This window comes from Ovis canadensis, chromosome 9 (assembly GCF_042477335.2).
Source record: "Ovis canadensis isolate MfBH-ARS-UI-01 breed Bighorn chromosome 9, ARS-UI_OviCan_v2, whole genome shotgun sequence".
Lineage (NCBI taxonomy): Eukaryota > Metazoa > Chordata > Mammalia > Artiodactyla > Bovidae > Ovis > Ovis canadensis.
The window spans coordinates 97,655,058-97,678,224 of NC_091253.1; the positions used below are offsets into that span (position 1 = coordinate 97,655,058).

At 39.0% G+C, this 23,167-nt stretch overlaps 1 protein-coding gene across 2 annotated transcripts in view; it reads left to right on the top strand.

Moving 5' to 3' along the window:
- Nucleotides 1-23,167, top strand: part of MMP16 (matrix metallopeptidase 16) — a 379,172-nt gene that overhangs the window by 318,863 nt on the left and 37,142 nt on the right. For both annotated transcript variants that reach the window (XM_069600663.1, XM_069600664.1), the window contains exon 7: nt 12,398-12,536. In XM_069600663.1, the coding sequence (XP_069456764.1) occupies nt 12,398-12,536 (139 nt within the window). The remainder of the gene's footprint in view (nt 1-12,397; nt 12,537-23,167) is intronic.

Below are 23,167 nucleotides of genomic sequence, written 5' to 3' on the forward strand. Positions count from 1 at the left end.
AGATCCCCTGGGAAGGAAATGGCAATCCACTCCAGTACTATTGCCTGGAAAATCCCATGGACAGAGGAGCCTGGTAGGCTACAGCCCATGGGGTCGCAAAGAGTCAGACACGACTGAGCGACTTTAACTTTACCTTACCTAAAGATCATAGTGGGAGAAAAAATTATTTTTATTTGAATAAATGCTTTTATATTTTAGAAATGTATATTTCTGCCATGAATAACTGAAGTCTCCATTTCTTGCCCAATGCATTCACTGATTTTTTTCATGTGATAATTCATGTGATATTTTTTTCAGTATTTATAAGGTGTCTGCCTTTGCCTGGGAGACTATCAGACCATAGGATATTGCAGTGAACACCCCAAAATTCTCCTACAGCAAACTTTGAATGGAGAAGGAAGCAGTCAAAAAATCAGATGAATATACATAAGTGTGCTCTGCTCATTCACTCAGTCGTGTCTGACTCTATGCAACCCCACAGGCTCTAGCCCGCCAGCCTCCTCAGTCCATGGAATGTTACAGGCAAGAATAGTGGAACCGATTGCCATTTCCTACTTCATGGGTTCTTCCAGAACCAGAAACTGAACCTGTGTCTTTTCTGGAACCTGCATTGGCAGGCAGAATCTTTACCACTGTGCCACCTGGGGTATAAGGTATCAATAAATGCAGTGATTAAAATGAAACACAGTAATTCAGTAGAAGTTAGGGATTGAGACAGGTGGGTAGATGACTACTGTAATTTGGGTGATCAGTCTTTCTGAAGAAGTGACATATTAGCTGAGATTTAAATTGCAAAAGGAGCGAGCATGGCAAACATATAAGAAAAGGACATTGAAGTTAGACCTATAACTGAATAGCGTAGCATTTTTACTCAGATTCTAAACAACAATATCAGAGAAGGCAATGGCACCCCACTCCAGTACTCTTGCCTGGAAAATCCCATGGATGGAGGAGCCTGGTAGGCTGAAGTCCATGGGGTAGCGAAGTCAGACACGACTGAGCGACTTCACTTTGACTTTTCACTTTCATGCATTGGAGAAGGAAATGGCAACTCACTCCAGTGTTCTTGCCTGGAGAATCCCAGGGACAGGGGAGACTGGTGGGCTGCCATTTATGGGGTCGCACAGATTTGGACATAATTGAAGCGACTTAGCAGCAGCAGCAAACAACAACATCAAAGAATTCTGAAAGTTGTAGTCATGGTACCTCCAATTATGTTACCAAAATTAACATTTCAGATGACATCATCGGTGGGATTGTAGGGCCATTCCAAGTTTCTCATCATTAGTTACAGTGTTTCTACTAAAGACTGGCTCTAGAAACATACTTTTTAGGATTATCTCAGTCAACATTTTTCCCATAGCCTTAGGCCACTACTGCATATATGAATTTATTTCATTAACAACATAGGAGTTTTAAAACAAATCAGGATGGGGAAAAAATCCTAATATCCATCATGGATCAAGGTACCAAGGATCAAGGTTCAATACAACTTGTGATGATGAAGATGCTGTATGTATATATACTGTCCAGTATGACAGCCACCTGTTACAAGTGGCTATTGAACACCTGAAATGTGTCCAGTACAACAGAGGAACTGATTTTGAAATTATACCTAATTAATTTAAATGTAAATGCATTGATTAATATTGTAGTTAAAAGGATATCTTGAATACAGTATATTTATAATTTATAATGAATTAGTCATGTTGCTGCCTCTACACTTTCACAGTTGGTTTTCTTTGGCAAACTGAAATATAGTTTTTACCTGTTTATGGTTTTGGAGGTAATGGTGCAAAACTCAACATAGAGAAGTATTGAATTGAAACAATATACAAGCAATAATAAATTAAAGAGAGTTAACCTCTATTCCCTTAATGTATTTTGTGTTCAGTCATAATTTTCAGTGTTTCTGACTAGTAACAAATAGTAGGGACAAAATCTGAGTTAGGAAAAAAAGTCTGTAAGGATCTTCTGGAGGAAGAATAGGTATTATTGTGGTGTATCCCTGCTCTCCCTCAACTAAACTAAGAGTTTAATAGGAATGACTGATAGCATAGAAATAATGCAAACTAACAGTTTATCTACCTTTTGTCATTGATAGTAGTAAATAATCTGATTTTTTTAATCAAACAAATGGCTATTTTAATTATGATGATTGCTTGCTATTAATCTTAAAAAAAAAAACCTGTAATAATCAACTATGAAAGTACATACTGTTTAGTGAGCCCTAGAATGAAGTTATTGTAAGTTAAAAACAATAATTTTGGAAGATTAATGGGAAAGAGGAAGAAAAGCCTCTCCGATTATCAAGATTTTCCAGAAACAATTTTGATTACTTTTGTAAGTCAAGCTTGGCAGATGAAATTAATTATATATGCTTCAGATTCATATTTGGTTGCAATGTTAGTTTTGTATGAACTAGATCACATGAGACGTAGTCAAAACATTAAAACTATTTCAGTATTATCCAAGACCATCTTTTAAAATGTATATTTATTTTTGTCTTCAACTTCAGGTTTAGAAATGAATGATCAATGCATATTTGTAAAATTCTATTAAAAATATAGTACAGACATGTTTGTAGTTATAATTAGTAATATACAAGTAATTTTTAAAAATTTTCAAATAATTGACCATTTTTGCTACTGAGTTTGAACACCAGAGAATGGGCAGGCTAAACAATGTATCACCAGCTCATTCTAGGCATAAAGTAACTCTCCAGCTCAGTTTTCCTTTTAGAAAATAATGGTCTCAATGTAGCCCAATTCAAAAACAAAAAAGATGAGCCATGAATACCTAACATTAAGAAACATTGTATCAACAAAAAATGATTTATATTGTTTTTATTTACTCTTGAACAGAGTGTTTATCAATTTAAGCAAAGTGATTCTCTTTAACATCATCCCTTTGAATATTAATTCATTTGCATTCAATTAAAATAGTACTTGCTTCACACAATAATCAATAACCAACTTTCAAGGAATGAATGGATTGCATCAAGCGGGATTCATCTATATTTATAATGGTTACTAAGTGAATTACAATTGCAAATTATTGTTTAGCCACACAATACAAGTTAAAAAATGTTGAATAGCACTGAAATCTTGCAAAAAAAGATAAATGAGGATTTATTTCTGTCTTCGGATGACAGAGAAAAAGCTTAAATTGCTCAACTAAATAAACTATTCTTCACTTTCATGTGAATTTGTATCCTCAGGAAGAAATGCAGGCAGGATAATGTATTCTCAATTGAGCTTTCAGCTATATCCCCCAACATACAAGTTGTAAATAATCATAGCTAAAATGAATATCTGAAATGCATGTGATTGAGCAAAGAGGGATATACTCACCAATGTAAATGCTTTTCATAAACCTCACCTTTTTTTTTTTCAACACTTCGAGACTAATTTGGTTTTCTCTTTATTATCTGCCGTATTGTTTTATTCACTTCGCATCCTCATTGTGGGATATATATGCTTCATTACTTTCTGTTTACTACTTTACCTAAAACAAATGCCTTCTTTCCAGTCATTGCAGCAATAGGCTTGCCACCTAAATTCCCCAGTGCTTTATTTTCTAAACACAAGTAAGCATCTGCCCTATACTCAGAGCACGATGCGGTTTATGTTAGACCCTTCTAACTCTGCCTTTATTTTTATTTTATTTATTCCTCATTTTTGTCCTTCATCTCTATCCCTGTTTTCTTCTACATTCTATTTTATGGATCTCGGATTCGATATCTCATCAAGTTTTCATTTCATATAGCATTTATGTGCAGTTGCTTCTAGAATGGTCACTTTCCTACCATTTCACCTTCCCTAGACTACACTCCACCAAGAACTGCTATAACTTCTAGTCTTTAAATCTCATTTCCCCTTCTCTGGAAAAGAAGTATTTCACTTGTCCACCATTGTCCTCGGCCTGGTAGAGCATAGATTATTTTACATTAAATACCTTCCTTTGTTATGATGTGTGTTAACTTCCTTTTCTATAGTACCCCTGTGAAGGGCCTGTTGAAGTCTAGGCAACATCATCTTTCTTCATCTTCAAAGATATCTGAAATTCTTCTTAATTTATGAATCTTCCAGCTAGGTAGAAGAGACACACCATCTCTTTTATGCAAAAATATTGCCATCTTAAGCTTCTATACTTTCAGTTCAATTCAGTTCACTCAGTTGTGTCCGACTCTCTGTGACTCCATGGACTGTAGCACACCAGGCTTCCCTGTCCATCACTAACCCACAGAGCTTGCCCAAACTCGTGTTCATTGGGTTGGTGATGCCATCCAACCACCTCATTCTCTGTCATCCACTTCTCCTCCTGCCTTCAATCTTTCCCAGCCTCAGGGTCTTTTCCAATGAGTCAGTTCTTCTCATCAGGTGGCCAGAGTATGCTTTCTACACTTTCACAAACTGTCCAATCTTATCTATCAATTTTATTTAATCATCTGTCATCAAATTACTTCTTGCTTAGAATAATTTTTAAAAACCATTCAATGGCATCAGTAGTTGTCCAAGCCTCCATGATTTAGCTGAAAAGTTATGAAAGGTATTAGCTTATATTTGTTTTGGAGAAGATTCTCCTTCTTATCCTTTGTTTAATTTTCTCTTTAACCGTAAGCAAATATTTTTACTCCTATTAGTTTCACTTACTAGATGTGAAACTAATAGCAAATTATTATTGGGAACCAATAGCAAAAGTGATAATTTGCTATGGGTATGCTAATGATTGTGGTAATCTGACTTCCCTCGGGACCGGTTTAGAATATCACTATTTTATTGGACATCAGGTTGTCTGTTGAGGATTTTGAGTTTAAGGAAGGGTAGTTACCTTTCGAACTCCCAATTTAAGTAAATAAACCATCAGTAACAACAGCAGCAAAACAATAGCAACAGAAGGAAGGTTTTCAAGACCATATTAGCATAAAGCAATTAGGTGTTTTTAATGAGGATTAGTCCCCCCTGTTATGGCAACAACTGCTCCTGAACTCTGAAACAAAGTCCCTTAGGAATCTTTCAGAGTTTTTTGCTTCCTAGTTTCTTGGGAATTCTCCACTCCATCTACCCTTATCTCTTAGGAACAAATCTTTAATTTAACATAGGCATTTAACACCTAATTTGTTGATAAATAACTGTGTATGCGTTTGAAAGGAAAGAAAAAAACAAATTCCCTTCCAGCACATTTTTCTCCTGGGCATCTGGCCTGTTTTCCTCCCTTCCCCCTTGAGCTTCTGCACTTGCTTAGAGCTTTCACGCAGAGTCTATACATAACTCTTTATTCCTGCCCAGTATATATTTCTTATTCCTAATTGTCTGCTCTACATTTCACATTCTCTCAGCTCAATGAAGATCCTGCTTTTAGTATGCTTAGTACTGGGGGGAGAATATGACTGATTGAAGAGGGAAGTCACAAAGATAATACTCCATAGCTCTAGCTCAGCTCTCGATTCTTGTTATGTCACTTCATGAAATATCCTTTGCTCATGAAATATCTCACTTTCCCTCTCTGCACATCCTGACCATGGCATGGCACTTTGGCCAATACTAGACTACAGGATGGAAACAGAAGGGTCACCCACAGGGCAGGATGGAGCCCTTGGGGAATAGAGGCGTAGTTTTGAGTGAATATCCCTGGAGGCAGTGAAGTCATAAATAAAGAAAGAAGGAAGGAAAGGGAGGAGAAAGGTAGGGAGAGAGAAAGCAAATGATAAAGATGCCCATTTAGAGCATGTAGAAACAGGCTGGCAAATAGATAATGTCCATACAGTGATCTATTTGCCATCTATTTACCACAAATAGATGGGGAAACAGTGGAAACAGTGACAGACTTTATTTTGGGGGGCTCCAAAATCACTAAAGATGGTGACTACAGCCATGAAATTAAAGGACTCTTGCTCCTTGGAAGAAAAGCTATGACCAACCTAGACAGCATATTAAAAAGCAGAGACATTACTTTGCCGACAAAGGTCCATCTAGTCAAAGCTATGGTTTTTCCAGGAGTCATGTATGGATGTGAGAGTTGAACTATGAAGAAAGGTGAGCACTGAAGGACTGATGCTTTTGAACTGTGGTGTTGCAGAAAACTCTCGAGAGTCCCTTGGACTGCAAGGAGATCCAACTGGTCCATCATAAAAGGAATCAGTCCTGAGTAGTCATTGAAAGGACTGAGGCTGAAGCCGAAGCTCCAATACTTGGGCCACCTGATGTGAAAAACTGAGTCATTTGAAAAGACCCTGATGCTGGGAAAGATTGAAGGTGGGAGGAGAAGGGGACGACAGAGGATGAGATGGTTGGATGGCATCACTGACTTAATGGACACGAGTTTGAGTAAGCTCTGGGTGAGCTTACGGACAGGGAAGGGCAGGTGATGGACAGGGAAGCCTGGCGTGCTGCTGTCCATGGGGTCACAAAGGCTCGGACATGACTGAGCGACTGAACTGAACTGAACAACTGAACTGAGTACCGTGATCTAAGTACTTTGGTAGATATGGGTACTATAAGGGCAGTAAAGAGGGCCTATGGCAAAAATTCTGTAGGGGGACTTTGGTTAAATGTTGCCAAAGCAAGACCCTGAACCCAGGCCAAGGGCAGGGTTTGCTCTCATGCCTCTCTCTCACTGCTTCTCTCTCTTAGAGCACGTATTTAACACAGTGCTGGGCTTTGCTCCAGAACCGAGAAGTGCCGTGTTTGAATACGATAGATGAGGTACAAGCTATGATGAGACGCAGGCGAGCATATAAACAAGATAATTTCAGAGAACAATAAGTATTATGAAGAAAATAAAACATGATGGGTTGATAGAAAAAGACTGAAGAGACAATTTCAGATTGGCTGGTTGAAAAACTAAATTGAATATACTGCCCTCTCAATTACCTTGAGTAAAAAAAAAAAAAAAGAAAGAAAAAAAACAGCCTGTACTTTATTCAGCAGGAACATAGTTTTTATTGTAAATGAGACATCTTTCTTCAGGTCAGAAATAAAGGGAAGGTAATTCTTGATAGGTGTGCTAATGGCACAGCTGTTTTCTAGCTCATTATATTCACTAAATGGTAGTTCCCATTTTATAGCGGCAGCAATAATAGCATTTCACACAGCCTTTTGAAATTATTGTTTGTCTCTGTTCCCTTCTAGGATGAATGTACATTCTTAAAGAGTTCATATTTTTGGAACTCCAGAATTGCTAGTTCAGTGGGAGGAATAAAATCTTTCCTATTTTTTTCGACTCAGTTACATGATAATGTGAATTAAAATTTAGATCACCTTGCCAGTATTCATGATCCTCAGATCCCAAAGGAGAGGGGGGCAGCAACATGTCATAGTACTGTTTGGCACGTTTGAATCTACAGTTTGTGGCTCCTTTCCCTAAAGGCAATATATTGATGAAACATTTTTTAGTAAAGTCTCCTTTTCTTCATCACAATCATTGCAAAGTGGTTTCTGAACAAGAGTCGATGCAAAAAGAAACAGGAAAAATATATGTATATATATCAGGACCTAAAAAGAAAACAGTGTCAACACACATGTGTCTTTTCCTATGCTCCTCGCATATTTGTAGTATAGAGTTTAACCACACTTAGTACAGCAATACTCCATAACCAACATTGTCTATATAAATGGAATAAAACCAAATAGTTATAGTATTAGATTATGTATGGATAATTATTATTTTTTCAGCTTTAAAAATTAGTATTCTTTTTGTTAATGGTGAACAACAGGGTATGTCTGAGTCCTATACGACATGGAAAGAAAAATCTATGCGTAAGCTCCAAAATGTTTGTATCGGAAGTAAAATATTACTGTTTAAGTAGGGATTGCTTTGGTAATTTTTAAGCATGATGCTTTTCCATAAGTTGACTTTACACATGTGCTGGCTGTGGTGGTTTTTAGTGTATCCTACCTCCTTCCTCCCTTTTCTGTAAGAACTCTGGCCAACAGGAGGTCAGATATGAACAAACAATCTAGGACTCTGAAGAGGTGATTCCTCGGTCTTTCCTTTGCATCATAGGCCAAAACAAAATATACGTTGTTTGAAAGGTGAAAACATGTTTTCCCACCTGCTTATGGTTCAAAGCTCTTTATATATATTACCTTTGTAGAAAATGGAATGAGCACTAATCATCTGTCCATACATAGCACCTTTATGTTCTTTTATATAGCTTTTTCTTAGAAAATTCACTTACTTTTACTTTGTCGGCAAAGGCAAATGATGAAAAACAGGAGGAGGAGAGTAAAAGCCAATGTAGGGGGTGGGATGAGGGGTTTCAGTTTTAGATAAGGTTATCAGAGAAGGTTTCCTCTGGAAGGAAATTTGCACAGAGACCTAAATCTCATTTTAAATTTCTTCTCTCTGCAAATTAGACACAAGCCCCCATTTCTTTTTTTCTTGAAAGGGTAATCTTTAGTAATCATGGTGTGCATTTACATCCTCTGTGACAGAAAGCTTGCTTAATTATTCTCACCATTGAATCCTGCTAAACAGAGAAGTTGTGGATATATTGAGTAGAATCACAACTGGAAAATCTGCAATATATATGGCTCTCTGCCATGGCTACTGTCAATGAAAAACAGTCCTGAACTCACCTATGCTTCTGCATTACCTTGAAAAGATCTGCAGATTGGCTCTGCTTATCTTGAGGCAGAAATTTCATTTCTTCCTTCGTTAGTGGCATGTTGGGTTGTATTCTTATCTTCAGACTGCAACCTGTTTGTCCCAAAGAGCCATTGGCCTGTCTCAATTGTGGGGAGATGCTAGCAATGTGAAGTGCTTCTCTGAGAAAAGTTGGAGTATATTGCCAGGACATTTCACCCAATTTCTTCTGATTCTTAGGCTTAGAGAGCTTTTTGTTTTGTTTAATTGTTCCATAAATATAAATAATTATAGTCAGTTATTTCTTCGTTAGAATCCAGTAGTTTACAGCAGTTTTATTTTAGGATATATATTACCATAATGTTAAATTTTTTGTATGGGGATTGGAAAGACTTTACCACTCAGTTAAAACCCCTGTTGCAGATAGACCAAAATGCTTTGCTTTTGCTTTAAATTATCAGAATATCATGTGTCCACATAGTATTGATATTAAAATCTGGGCCTTACTGCCTATATATATTTTATTAGATCAATCTTTTCATGAAATAATTTTTATCTTAAAATCACATAAATGTACCTCCTGCATGTTGATCAAAACATTTATCAATTCAAGCTGCCTAATATTATGGAAATTATGAACAGAAAGTTAACAACATGCCATTTCTGTCCTTTAGTGTGTCCATTTTGGCATGAAATGTTCCCTTGGTATCTCTAATTTTCTTGAAGAGATCTCTAGTAGTATGCAGAGTTCGTTTCAGTCCAGTTCAGTTCAGTCGCTCAATCGTGTCCAACTCTTTGAGACCCCATGAATTGCAGCATGCCAGGCCTCCCTGTCCATCACCAACTCCCGGAGTTCACTCAAACTCATGTCCATCGAGTCAGTGATGCCATCCAGCCATCTCATCCTCAGTCGTCCCCTTCTCCTCCTGCCCCCAATCCCTCCCAGCACCAGTCTTTTCACATGAGGTGGTCAAAGTACTGGAGTTTCAGCTTAAGCATCATTCCTTCCAAAGAACACCCAGGACTGATCTCCTTAGGATGGACTGGTTGGATTTCCTTGCAGTCCAAAGGACTCTCAAGAGTCTTCTCCAATACCATAGTTCAAAAGCATCAATTCTTCGGTGCTCAGCTTTCTTCACAGTCCAACTCTCACATCCATACATAACTACTGGAAAAACCGTAGCCTTGGCTAGATGGACCTTTGTTGGCAAAGTAATGTCTCTGCTTTTCAATATGCTATCTAGGTTGGTCCTAACTTTCCTTCCAAGGAGTAAGCGTCTTTTAATTTCATGGCTGCAGTCACCATCTGCAGTGATTTTGGAGCCCCAAAAAATAAAGTCTGACACTGTTTCCACTGTTTCCCCATCTATTTCCCAGGAAGTGATGGGACCAGATGCCATGATCTTAGTTTTCTGAATGTTGAGCGTTAAGCCAACTTTTTCGCTCTCCTCTTTCACTTTCATCAAGAGGCAGAGTACATCATGCTAAATGCTGGGCTAGATGAATCACAAGCTGGAATCAAGTTTCCTGGGAGAAATATCGACAACCTCAGATATGTAGATCATACTTCTCTAATTGGAGAAAGTGAAGTCAGGAGGTAAAGTGACTTTTGAGGAGGTTGAAAGAGGAGAGTGAAAAAGCTGGCTTGAAACTCAACATTAAAAAACTAAGATCATGGCATCCCATCTCATCGCTTCATGGCAAATAGAAGGGGAGAAAGTGGAGGCAGTGACAGACTTTATTTTCTTGGGCTCCAAAATCACTGTGATGGTGACTGCATCCACAAAATTAAGGGATACTTGCTCCTTAGAAGGAAAGCTGTGATAAACCTAGACAGCATATTAAAAAGCAGAGACATCACTTTGCCAACAAAAGTCCGTCTAGTCAAAGCTATGGTTTTTCCAGTAGTCATGTATGGATGTGAGAGTTGGACTATAAAGAAAGCTGAGTGCTGAAGAATTGATGCTTTTGAACTGTGGTGTTGGTGAAGACTCTTGAGAGTCCCTTGGACTGCAAGGAGATCCACCCAGTCCATCCTAAAGGAAATCAGTCCTGAATATTCATTGGAAGGACTGATGCTGAAGCTGAAACTTCAATACTTTGCCTACCTGATATGAAGAGCTGACTCATTGGAAAAGACCCTGATGCTGGGAAAGATTGAATGGGGGAGAAGAAGGGGACGACAGAGGATGAGATGGTTGGATGGCATCACTGACTCAATGGACATGAGTTTGGGTAAACTCTGGGAGTTGGTGATGGACAGGAAGGCCTGATGTGCTATACTCCATGCATTCTCAAAGAATTGGACACGACAGAGTGACTGAGCTGATTCCAGTAGTCAAGTATGGATTATGAGACTTTATCCTTAAAGAAGGTTGATGACTGAAGAATTGATGCTTTGAAATTATGGTGCTGGAGAAGACTCTTGAGAGTCCTTTGAACTACAAGGAGATCAAACCAGTCAATCCTAAAGGAAATCAAACCTGAATATACATTGGCAAGACTGATGCTGAAGCTGCTGCTTTGGCAATCTGATTCGAAGAGCCGACTCATTGGAAAAGACCTTCATGCTAGGGAACATTGAGGACAAAAGGCGGAGGAGGTGGCTGAGGATAAGATGGTTAGATAGTATGACCGACTCACTGAACATGAAATTGAGCATATTCTTGGAGTTAGTGGAGGCCAAAAGAGTCTGACATGCTGCAGTCTATGAGGTCACAAGAAGTACTGCGTGACTTAGCAACTTAACAACAACCACATAATTTCCAATGAAACCTTGTTTGTAAACACTGAAATATAATGAAATATTTAATTTTAATTTATTGGAAACTAATTTTTAAAATATACCTGTTTTTTCTAATATTAAAGCACTTTGGATAGTCTATAAATTGTTCCAAAATTTTCAATTGAAAACAATTTAATGTCATCAGATATACCTTTTGGGGGAATAGTTTTTGCCCTTAGTCAGAATTTATGGTGAAAAATATATTGTGTTTTGTCTAAAAAGTCAAAAATATTCATAAATATCTGTTTTGGGGCAAGACAGATACATAATTCACTGGTGATAATAGTAAACACATTTAATATAAAATGACCTGTGGTGTGACTGAGTGAAGTATGGGTTATTATGACAGCAAATAAGAGAAGCAATTGACCTATTCTTTAATCCACTCTAATGATCTTCCTTCAAGGTTCCTTTGTTCAGTATAATTTATACTGTAAAAATTATACAGTGATAATTTAATAGTATACATATATATATATATATATATATATATATATAATGACTGCATAATTTATTGTCCAAACCATGAAACATTTGAAGGTGAAAGAGGACCCTATTTATGATTACATGAGACAGTAGTATAACATGGGCATACTAGGAGGGGTGGCCTCTCTGTTTTATCCCAGCACTTTAGGTGTAGAGCCCTTGCATATGTCTATAAACACAGAGGTGCATATGTGTTGCTATGCTGCTTTTATATTTTGGAAAACTCACTTAATCCACAAATCTGGCAGAGTCTTGTCTGTGCTACCTCTGTTTTTCCATCTAGAGATGATGCAAACTGCTAAGATTAAGTATTAGTACGTTATCTTTTTAAACACAATGTATAGATTAGACACTGGGTAGTTTACTACAAGAATCTTTGCGATCATTGTGGGCAAGTTGTGCAGCTGATTATTTGACTGTTTTGATGCAGGACAGTGATAAGAGCACCAGCACCACCTGTGAAAGCATTGAACCATTGCACAGGGAAGTTCCTGCAGGCCCCGCTTTTGTTGAGAGTTGCTTCTGTTCGCTCTGCAGGACCAGTGGTTTTGGCGCGTGAGAAACCACAGGGTGATGGACGGATACCCCATGCAGATCACTTACTTCTGGCGGGGCTTGCCTCCTAGTATTGACGCAGTTTATGAAAACAGTGACGGAAATTTCGTCTTCTTTAAAGGTAAGGAATATTTCCGATGTCTTGCTCTGTTATAGCCTGATCACATTGTCCAGGGCCTTGTTGTACACATAGGGATGAATAAATAAAACCTATTGTGTGAGTTTATGTAGCTAATTCACTCTATAAAATGAACCACATATGTTAGCTACAAATATAAATGAAGCAAGATCAAAGATAATTTTTAATTCTCTAATTTATGTTTTCTCATACAATATCCCCATTTGTAAGTCAAATTTAGGAGGCACTGTGATCACTTAGACTTTTTAGATTTGGCCTAAAGGCACCAGAGAAATAAATATACAAATAAATAAGTAAATTAAAAGTAATTTTTCTAAGGTATTTGTTTTTTTGTAAAGAGTATTTGGGATTGCTTGCCGTTTTTACACAATGAAATTCATTTCACTCATTTTCATATATAATCTCTTCAATGTAATTTAGTCAGCTTAATCTCTTTACATGATTTAGTCAATTTATGTTAAATAGTTTTCAATAAACTAAGAAATTACTCATAACGATAAGAAAAACATATGAGTAGAAAAAAGTTACCCAATCATTTTACCCAATAAAATTTGTTGTTTGCCATTTTTCTGAGTGACAAATTTCAATTGCACAAATACTGATATCTAGCATGCAAAAGTGAGATTATTTGAATTAAATTAAATTGAATTTAAGTCAAGTAACTGGTCCTTCCATCTTCTAAAGTTGTGCTGTGCTTAGTTGCTCAGTCATGTCTGACTCTTTGTGACCCCATGGACTGTAGCCCACCAGGCTCCTCTGTCCATGGGGATTTTCCAGACAAGAATCCTGGAGTGGGTTACCATGCCCTCCTCCAGGGAATCTTCCCAACCCAGGGATTGAGCCCAGGTCTCCCGTATTGGGAGTGTATTCTTTTGCTAATATTCAAAACAATAAATCTTAAGATCTTAAGTCTGTTGGGGGCAGAGGGCCCAGGGAAAAGAGACTGATTGAGTTGAAAGATTAAAAGAGCTGTGAAGAGAACAAGTTTGAGTTGACTTGAGGAAAAGTAGAATGCAGAATGAATGTGACTGAATGGATTACTTAAGAGTCTAAAGGACTGAGAATAAGCTTAAATAAGGATTGAGACTGAGGGAAAAGAAAAAGGAATCTTAACCAAATAAAGCAATTATTCTCAGGACCAAACTAGAAGAATTTGTAGCGGTGATAAGAGTAATGAAAATACAGGATTTGCGAGATACTTGTCATATTTTAAGTGAAGTCCAAACTACCCGTATAAAATCAAGGTGTATACTCAGAATTTCTTTTGTCTTTACAAATTATAACCTGAGAAAGAAGGGGTATAGTATATTAATTATGAGAATACCATGGTCCTGAAGTCATATTACTAATTTTGAGCACTTACTAGCTGTATGAACTATGTAGCTACTCAAGTCCGTATGCCTCAGTTTCTCCACCTGGAAAATGGTGGTACTAGTGTTCCCCATCTCAGGACTGAAGACTAAATTAAGAGTACCTGGGAAGTGCTTGGTACAAGTAAGCCCTCTAATAAATGCCAACTGTTGCTGCTGGTGGTACGATTACTGTTAATATATTGCCCTCCTGCTCTCTGTAATAAGTAAATAAAGGAAGTAGACATGTACTGTATCATTGCAGACAAAGAAAAGATACATCTGCAGGGTCTGGATCTTAGAGCCATGATATTTGGAAAAAAATTATCCTCTCCTGCACTTTTCTTTGGCCCTGTGTGTGGTAGCAGCAAAAAAAAAAAAAAAGAGTAAGAAGAAGCCGTAGGTAGCCTACAGCTGGAGGGCTGTCCCAGGGGGTCCCCTCTCATCCCAGGATCAATAGTGTTCTCTTATAAAACTGCCTGAGGAGAAATTCCCACAGTCCTAAATCAGTGTTCCTTCAGTTCTTTATTGCCTCAGGGCCTTCTCACTTTTTATCCATGTTGCCTCTCCTCACTCCCTCACTCTGGAATGGGTAGCTCCTTTTCATCTTTCAACAGCTGGCATAAAAGGGATCTCCTCAGAGTGCACTCCCTGTCCACTCCATTTAAAACAGTATCTTCCAGCTGACACCAGCCCTTGCAAAAATGTGGAATTACTTGTAGCATTCAAATGTAAATCTCATGACAGATGGAACTGGTTTCTATTTTCTTGCACACCACTGTGTTTTCAGTGCTCAGAGCAGTGTTGGGTGCATAGTAGGTGCTCAACAAACATTTTAATAAAAGTGAAATGGTTAAACATTTATTTGACTCAGTACGGTGTTTCTTAGGTTGAGATGCTAACAGGAACAACTCTGTCTCTTGTCTCATATATACTTCTGAATGTTTAGCTTGCTAGTGGTGTCTCTTGATATACTGTCATTATAAAGAAATGTCTAATCTTAAAAGTTTCCCTCTCCAAGGACCCTGCTTTGATGCTTCCTTCTCACATTACCTTCAAATAAAGTTGTGGACATGAAGCAACTTTATTCCAAATGCCATTGCTTATCCAGAGGGAGCCAGAAGCTCTGGTTGCTTCCAATAAGACTACTCCTTTTTCTGATATCTATCTCATCATTGTCATGAGGATCAGGAGTCCCAGAACTCTAGGCTTTGGTTGACATACCACCCCCTTACTTATCTTTCTTGAAGCAATCACACAATCAAAATACCTGTCCGAGCTTGCCATCATCTCCTAATGGCCTTTATGACCCGAAAGTGTACGTAAACAGATCATCTCTTTCATCTCAAGACCATCATTGCAACTTGCTCTAGGGACATTGAGACCACTTCATCTCTAGCAATCCAACTTCCCTCCAGGTTTAATTTTTTACATAATATCTGGTAAACTGTCAGTTCAGTTCAGTTCAGTTCAGTCGCTCAGTCGTGTCCGACTCTTTGTGACCCCATGAATCGCAGCACGCCAGGCCTCCGGTTCATCACCATCACCCAGAGTTCACCCAGACTCACGTCCATCGAGTCCATGATGCCATCTAGCCATTTCATCCTTGGTCGTCCCCTTCACCTCCTGCCCCGAATCCCTCCCAGCATCAGAGTTTTTCCCAATAAGTCAACTCTTCTCATGAGGTGGCCAAAGTACTGGAGCTTCAGCTTTAGCATCATTCCTTCCAAAGAAGTCCCAGGGTTAATCTCCTTCAGAATGGACTGGTTGGATCTCCTTGCAGTCCAAGGGACTCTCAAGAGTCTTCTCCAACACCACAGTTCAAAAGCATCAATTCTTCAGCGCTCAACCTTCTTCACAGTCCAACTCACACATCCATACATGACCACAGGAAAAACCATAGCCTTGACTAGATGGCCCTTAGTCGGCAAAGTAATGTCTCTGCTTTTGAATATGCTATGTAGGTTGGTCATAACTTTCCTTCCAAGGAGTAAGTGTCTTTTAATTTTATGGCTGCAGTCACCATCTGCAGTGATTCTGGAGCCCAAAAAAATAAAGTTTGACACTGTTTCCACTGTTTCCCCATCTATTTCCCATGAAGTGATGGGACTGGATGCCATGATCTTGGTTTTCTGAATGTTGAGCTTTAGGCCAACTTTTTCACTCTCCTCTTTCACTTTCATCAAGAGGCTTTTTAGCTCCTCTTCACTTTCTGCCATAAGGGTGGTGTCATCTGCATATCTGAGGTTATTGATATTTCTCCCGGCAAACTTGATTCCAGCTTGTGTTTCTTCCAGTCCAGTGTTTCTCATGATGTACTCTGCATAGAAGTTAAATAAGCAGGATGACAATATACAGCCTTGATGTACTCCTTTTCCTATTTGGAACCAGTCTGTTGTTCCATGTCCAGTTCTAACTGTTGCTTCCTGACCTGCATACAGATTTCTCAGAGGCAGGTTAGGTGGTCTGGTATTCCCATCTCTTTCAGAATTTTCCACAGTTGATTGTGATCCACACAGTCAAAGGCTTTGGCATAGTCAATAAAGCAGAAATAGATGTTTTTCTGGAACTCTCTTGCCTTCTCCATGATCCAGCAGATGTTGGCAATTTGATCTCTGGTTCCTCTGTCTTTTCTAAAACCAGCTTGAACGTCAGGGAGTTCACGGTTCACATATTGCTGAAGCCTGGCTTGGAGAATTTTGAGCATTACTTTACTAGATGTGAGATGAGTGCAACTGTGCAGTAGTTTGAGCCTTCTTTGGCATTGCCTTTCTTTGGGATTGGAAGGAAAACTGACCTTTACCAGTTCTGTGGCCACTGCTGAGTTTTCCACATTTGCTGGCATATTGAGTGCAGCACTTTCACAGCATCCTCTTTCAGGATTTGAAACAGCTGAATTGAAATTCCATCGCCTCCATTAGCTTTGTTCGTAGTGATGCTTTCTAAGGCCCACTTGACTTCACATTCCAAGATGTCTGGCTCTAGATTAGTGATCACATCATCATGATCATCTGGGTCGTGAAGATCTTTTTTGTACAGTTCTTCTGTGTATCCTTGCCACCTCTTCTTAATATCTTCTGCTTCTGTTAGGTCCAGACCATTACTGTTGTTTATCGAGCCCATCTTTGCATGAAATGTTCCCTTGGTATCTCTAATTTTCTTGAAGAGATCTCTAGTCTTTCCCATTCTGTTCTTTTCCTCTATTTCTTTGCATTGATCACTGAAGAAGGCTTTCTTATCTCTTCTTGCTATTCTTTGGAACTCTGCATTCATATGCTTTTATATCTTTCCTTTTCTCCTTTGCTTTTCACCTCTCTTCTCTTCACAGCTATTTCTAAGGCCTCCCCAGACAGCCATTTTGCTTTTTTTGGATTTCTTTTCCATGGGGATGGTCTTGATCCCTGTCTCCTGCATAATGTCACAAACCTCATTCCATAGTTCATCAGGCACTCTATCTATCAGATCTAGGCCCTTAAATCTATTTCTCACTTCTGCTGTATAATCATAAGGGATTCGATTTAGGTCATACCTGAATGGTCTAGCAGTTTTCCCTACTTTCTTCAATTTGAGTCTGAATTTGGTAATAAGGAGTTCATGATCTGAGCCACAGTCAGCTCCTGGTCTTGTTTTTGTTGAGTGTATGGAGCGTCTCCATCTTTGGCTGCAAAGAATATAATCAATCTGATTTCAGTGTTGACCATCTGGTGATGTCCATGTGTAGAGTCTTCTCTTGTGTTGTTGGAAGAGGGTGTTTGCTATGATCAGTGCAGTTTCTTGGCCAAACTCTATTAGTCTTTGCCCTGCTTCATTCCACATTCCAAGGCCAAATTTGCCTGTTACTCCAGGTGTTTCTTGACTTCCTACTTTTGCATTCCAGTCTCCTATAATGAAAAGGACATCTTTTTTGGGTATTAGTTCTAAAAGGTCTTATAGGTCTTCATAAAACCATTCAACTTCAGCTTCTTCAGCATTACTGGTTGGGGCATAGACTTGGATAAATGTGATACTGAATGGTTTGCCTTGGAGGCAAACAGAGATCATTCTGACATTTTTGAGATTGCATCCAAGTACTGCATTTCGGACTCTTTTGTTGACCATGATGGCTACTCCATTTCTTCTGAGGGATTCCTGCCCGCAGTAGTAGATGTAATGGTCATCTGAGTTAAATTCACCCATTCCAGTCCATTTTAGTTAGCTGATTCCTAGAATGTCGACATTCACCCTTGTTTGTTTGACCACTTCCAATTTGCCTTGATTCATGGACCTGACATTCCAGGTTCCTATGCAATATTGCTCTTTACAGCATCGGATCTTCTATCCCCAGCTTCTATCACCAGTCACATCCACAGCTGGGTACTGTTTTTGCTGTGGCTCCATCCCTTCATTCCTTCTGGAGTTATTTCTCCTCCGATCTCCAGTAGCATATTGGGCACCTAATGACCTGGGGAGTTCCTCATATTGCCTTTTCCTACTGTTCATGGGGTTCTCAAGGTAAGAATACTGAAGTGGCTTGCCATTCCCTTTTCCAGTGGACCATCTTCTGTCAGACCTCTCCACCATGACCCGCCCATCTTAGGTTGCCCCACAGGCATGGCTTGGTTTCACTGAGTTAGACAAGGCTGTGGTCCTAGTGTGATTAGATTGACTAGTTTTCTGTGATTATGGTTTCAGTGTGTCTGTCCTCTGATGCCCTCTTGCAACACCTACCATCTTACCTGGGTTTCTCTTACCTTGGACGTGGGGTATCTCTTCACGGCTGCTCCAGCAAAGCACAGCCACTGCTCCTTACCTTGGACGAGGGGTATCTCCTTACCACCACCATTCCTGACCTTCAACGTGGGATAGCTCCTCTAGGCCCTCCTGAGCCTGTGCAGCCACTGCTCCTCGGGTTGCTCCTCCCGACTGCAGGCCCTGACCTCGGGCGTGGGTGGCTCCTTCCAGCTGGTAAACTATAAGCTTCACTTATCACTCATCTGTATCCTTCTCACTGGAATATCGGCTCATAAGGTACAGAGCTCTAGTTCGTTATTTATTTATTTCATTTTAATACTGTTGTTTCCGGTACCTCAAACCAGGAGTTGACAAACTTTTCTCTGTAATGACCAAATAGCAAATATTTTAGCCTTTAGAAGCCTGTACCATCTCTATTACATATCCTTTTATTTTTCAACCTTCAAAAATGTAGATACTCTTCTTAGATTGTGGGCTGTACAAAAAGAGGAGTTTGTCCTAGTTTGCTGAACTCTGTTGTAATCAACGTCTGGAATGTAGTAAACAGTACACAAATAATTATTGAATGGATGAAGTATAAAACGCAAGAGCTAATCTGTGTTTGTATTCACAGCTCTACACAAGTGGTCTCACCCTATACAAGTCATCCTGAATGACTGTTACTAATGTATTTAAGCACTATTCTTCTCCAGGTGGTTCTTTTCTCTTTGTTTCTTTCTCCTTGTTTTTCTCTTCTTCTAATATGTACTATTTGCACAAGTGCTCAGCAACCCTGTAGACTGTAGCCCACCAGGGTGCTCTGTCCATGGGGCTTTTCAGGCAAGAATGCTGAAGTAAGTTACCATTTCCACCTCCAGGGAGGCTTCCTGATGCAAGGATCTAACCTGTACCTCCCGCCTCATGCAGTGGAAGTTGTTAATACACAATTATAAAAACAGCTGTAGATGTAGTCAGTTTTATATTAATAGAATTTTATTGCTTTTTGATATGCAAAGATGGAGTATCAGTGTTGTCTTTGCTTCTAGCTAATATGCAACAATAGGGATCAGATTTGACCTTCTACCTAAAACCACTAAAAATTGGACAAAGTATATAAAATGATAATATTCATGACATTGGACATCAAGAAAGGTAATGAATCTTGAGAATTAAAAGCAAAGAGAAGTTAAGTCCAGAAATTGCCCCAGCTTCCTGTCTGGAAAGAGTTCTAGGCTATGGACCAGCATCTAAGAATGCGGGGAGAGCTCAAAAGATGCTCTCAGTTGAGGTGCCTACAGTTAACAAGCAAAGTAATGCAGAGGAAAGAGCTGCACTGACTGAAGACGTGGAGTTTTGCAGCGGAAACTCTTAAGGTATCAGAGAGAGAATTGGTGTGTAAGCATGCAACTGAAGTCTAGAGAAAGAATCATGCAACGGATATAAAAGAAACAAAGCCTGACACTTACATAGGGCTAACATAAGCACTTGTTGCCACCAGTCACCCGTTGTCCATGCACACTGAACAGAGTCTTGCCTCAGTAGTAGGGGAATTTTATCCTAGAAGGAGCACTATTTAATTCCTCCCTAACAAATCTTAAAACACCTGAATTAATCAATTGTTTTGAAGTAACAGTCCTAAAACTAAGGTCAAGAATAATTATAGGGATACAAAAATGTCCACATAGTCAGGAAAAATTCACAGCATCTGACTTTCCCCATAAGATCAGAAATAAGACAAATGTATCCACACTTGCCAGTTGCATTCAATATTATATGCATGCATGCTCAGTCATGTCTGACTCTCTGTGACCCCACGGACTATAGCCCATCAGGTACCTCTGTCCATGGAATTTCCAGGCAAGAAAACTGAAATGGATTAGCCTTTCCTACTCCAGGGGATCTTCCTGACCCAGGGATAGAACCCACATCTCCTGCATTTCCAGCATTGGCAGACAGATTCTTTACCACTGTGCCACTGGGAAGCCCCATTCAACGCTGTGCTGGATGTTTTGTCTAATGTAAGAAACATGAAGTAAAACAGTATTCACAGACAACGAGATCGTCTGTGTAGAAAATTGGATGCCATCAGCCATTTATCTATAATTTGTCAGTGAGTTTAGCAAGATTGCAAGCTATAAGACTATCATGCAAAAATTAATTGTATTTCTAAGACTGTGAGGGCTTCCCTGGTCACTCAGAGGTTAAAGCATCTGCCTCCAATGCAGGAGACCTGGGTTTGATCCCTGGGTTGGGAAGATCCCCTGGAAAAGGAAATGGTAACCCACTCCAGTATTCTTGCCTAGAGAATCCCATGGACAGAGAAGCCTGATAGGCTACAGTCCACGGGGTCGCAAAGAGTCGGACACGACTGAGCGACTTCACTTTCACTTTCAAGACTGTGAAGAGTCTGAGGTTTTATCCTAAGCTAACAAGTTAGCCTACCACACTTTCATGAATGTTGGTAGAATATATGAAACTCCTGACTCAGAGAAAATGAGAGGATCAAAAGAAGTAGCCAGTTGTATGAGTTCCCTGAGCCCCAGTTCTCAAAGGGTGATGTGAAATCGACCCGTTGAAATACTTGTAATCTGATATGTGAAGGAGAGGAACCACAAGCTTAGCAAACCTAAATATTTTATAATAAGCTGTACACTGCCCAAATTTTCCCCAGAGGGAGGAATTTTATTTATTTTATTGAAAAGTAAGCAAATCCTCCCTTTACTATGGAGGGAGATTCTTTCTTTATAATCCAAGATTGTTGATACACTAACATCTTTGAAAATAAAGTCCAAAAGAAAGACACTATCAGTGCCTCTGCTCATGAGAGGTGCAGAAAAGCAAGTGACCTACAGAGAATTGTCTTCCATCAGATACTAACAAACAATAATCAATAATTGAAATATTTTAAAAATTACAAAGGCAAATTACAAAGGCATCAAAATACCAAATATTTAGGGATAAAGCCAAATAACATGTGGATTGCCTATACACTGAAAACTACAAAAAAAAAAATCGTAAATGACACTAAAGAATACAAATCAATTGAAAAAAGTGCCTTATTCATAGTTTTGAGAAGTTGAATCCTCCCAAATTTATTGGGTTCTTAACCACTGGACTGCCAGGGTATTCCCTCAAGTCTTACTTTAAAATGATATTAGTCAAAAGAGAATGACATTGGTGTAAAGATAGAAAAAATATATATATATATAATAGAAATTATATATATAAAATATAGAGTATCCAGAAATAAACTAAAAACATATAGGAACAAGTAATTTATCACAGTATTACAAAGGAAATTTAGTGGGGGAAACATAATTTTTCAAAAAATGATGGTGAAAGCATGGGATGTTCACATGTAAAAAAACAAGTAAATAAAGTCTAATGGAACAACAGACTGGTTCCAAATAGGAAAAGGAGTACATCAAGGCTGTATATTGTCACCCTGCTTATTTAAGTTCTATGCAGAGTACATCATGAGAAACGCTGGGCTAGAAGAAGCACAAGCTGGAATCAAGATTGCCGGGAGAAATATCAATAACCTCAGATATGCAGATGACACCACCCTTATGGCAGAAAGTGAAGAGGAACTAAAGAGCCTCTTGATGAAAGTGAAAGAGGAGAGTGAAAAAGGTGGCTTAAAGCTCAACATTCAGAAAACGAAGATCATGGCATCTGGTCCCATCATTTCATGGCAAATAGATGGGGAAACAGTGGACACAGTGTCAGACTTTATTTATTGGGGCTCCAAAATCACTGCAGATGGTGACTGCAGTCATGAAACTAAAAGACGCTTACTCCTTGGGGTGATTGCAGTCATGAAATTAAAAGACGCTTACTCCTTGGAAGGAAAGTTATGACCTACCTAGATAGAATATTGAAAAGCAGAGACATCACTTTGCCAACAAAAGTCTGTCTAGTCAAGGCTATGGTTTTTCTAGTGGTCAATATGGATGTGAGAGTTGAACTGTAAAGAAAGCTGAGCACCAAAGAATTGATGCTTTTGAACTGTGGTGTTGGAGAAGACTCTTGAGAGTCCCTTGGACTGCAAGGAGATCCAACCAGTCCATTCTAAAGATCAGTCCTGGGTGTTCTTTGGAAGGAATGATGCTAAAGCTGAAACTCCAGTACTTTGGCCACCTCATGTGAAGAGTTGACTCATTGGAAAAGACTCTGATGTTGGGAGGAATTGGGGGCAGGAGGAGAAGGGGACGACAGGGGATGAGATGGCTGGATGGCATCACCGACTCAATGGACGTGAGTCTGAGTGAACTCCGGGAGTTGGTGATGGACAGGGAGGCCTGATGTGCTGCAATTGATGGGGTCGCAAAGAGTTGGACACGACTAAGCAACTGAACCAAACTGCACTGATTCCACACCTTATGCCATATGTAAAAGTGATTTCTAAGTGGTTCAAATCTAAATGTGAGACATAGAACTATAAAACAGCTAGGAAAAAAACAGGATAAATATATACATGACTTTGACTTAAGTCAAAATTTCTTATATTTGATGCCAAAATCATAATTCATAAAAGAAAATGGTAAATCGGAC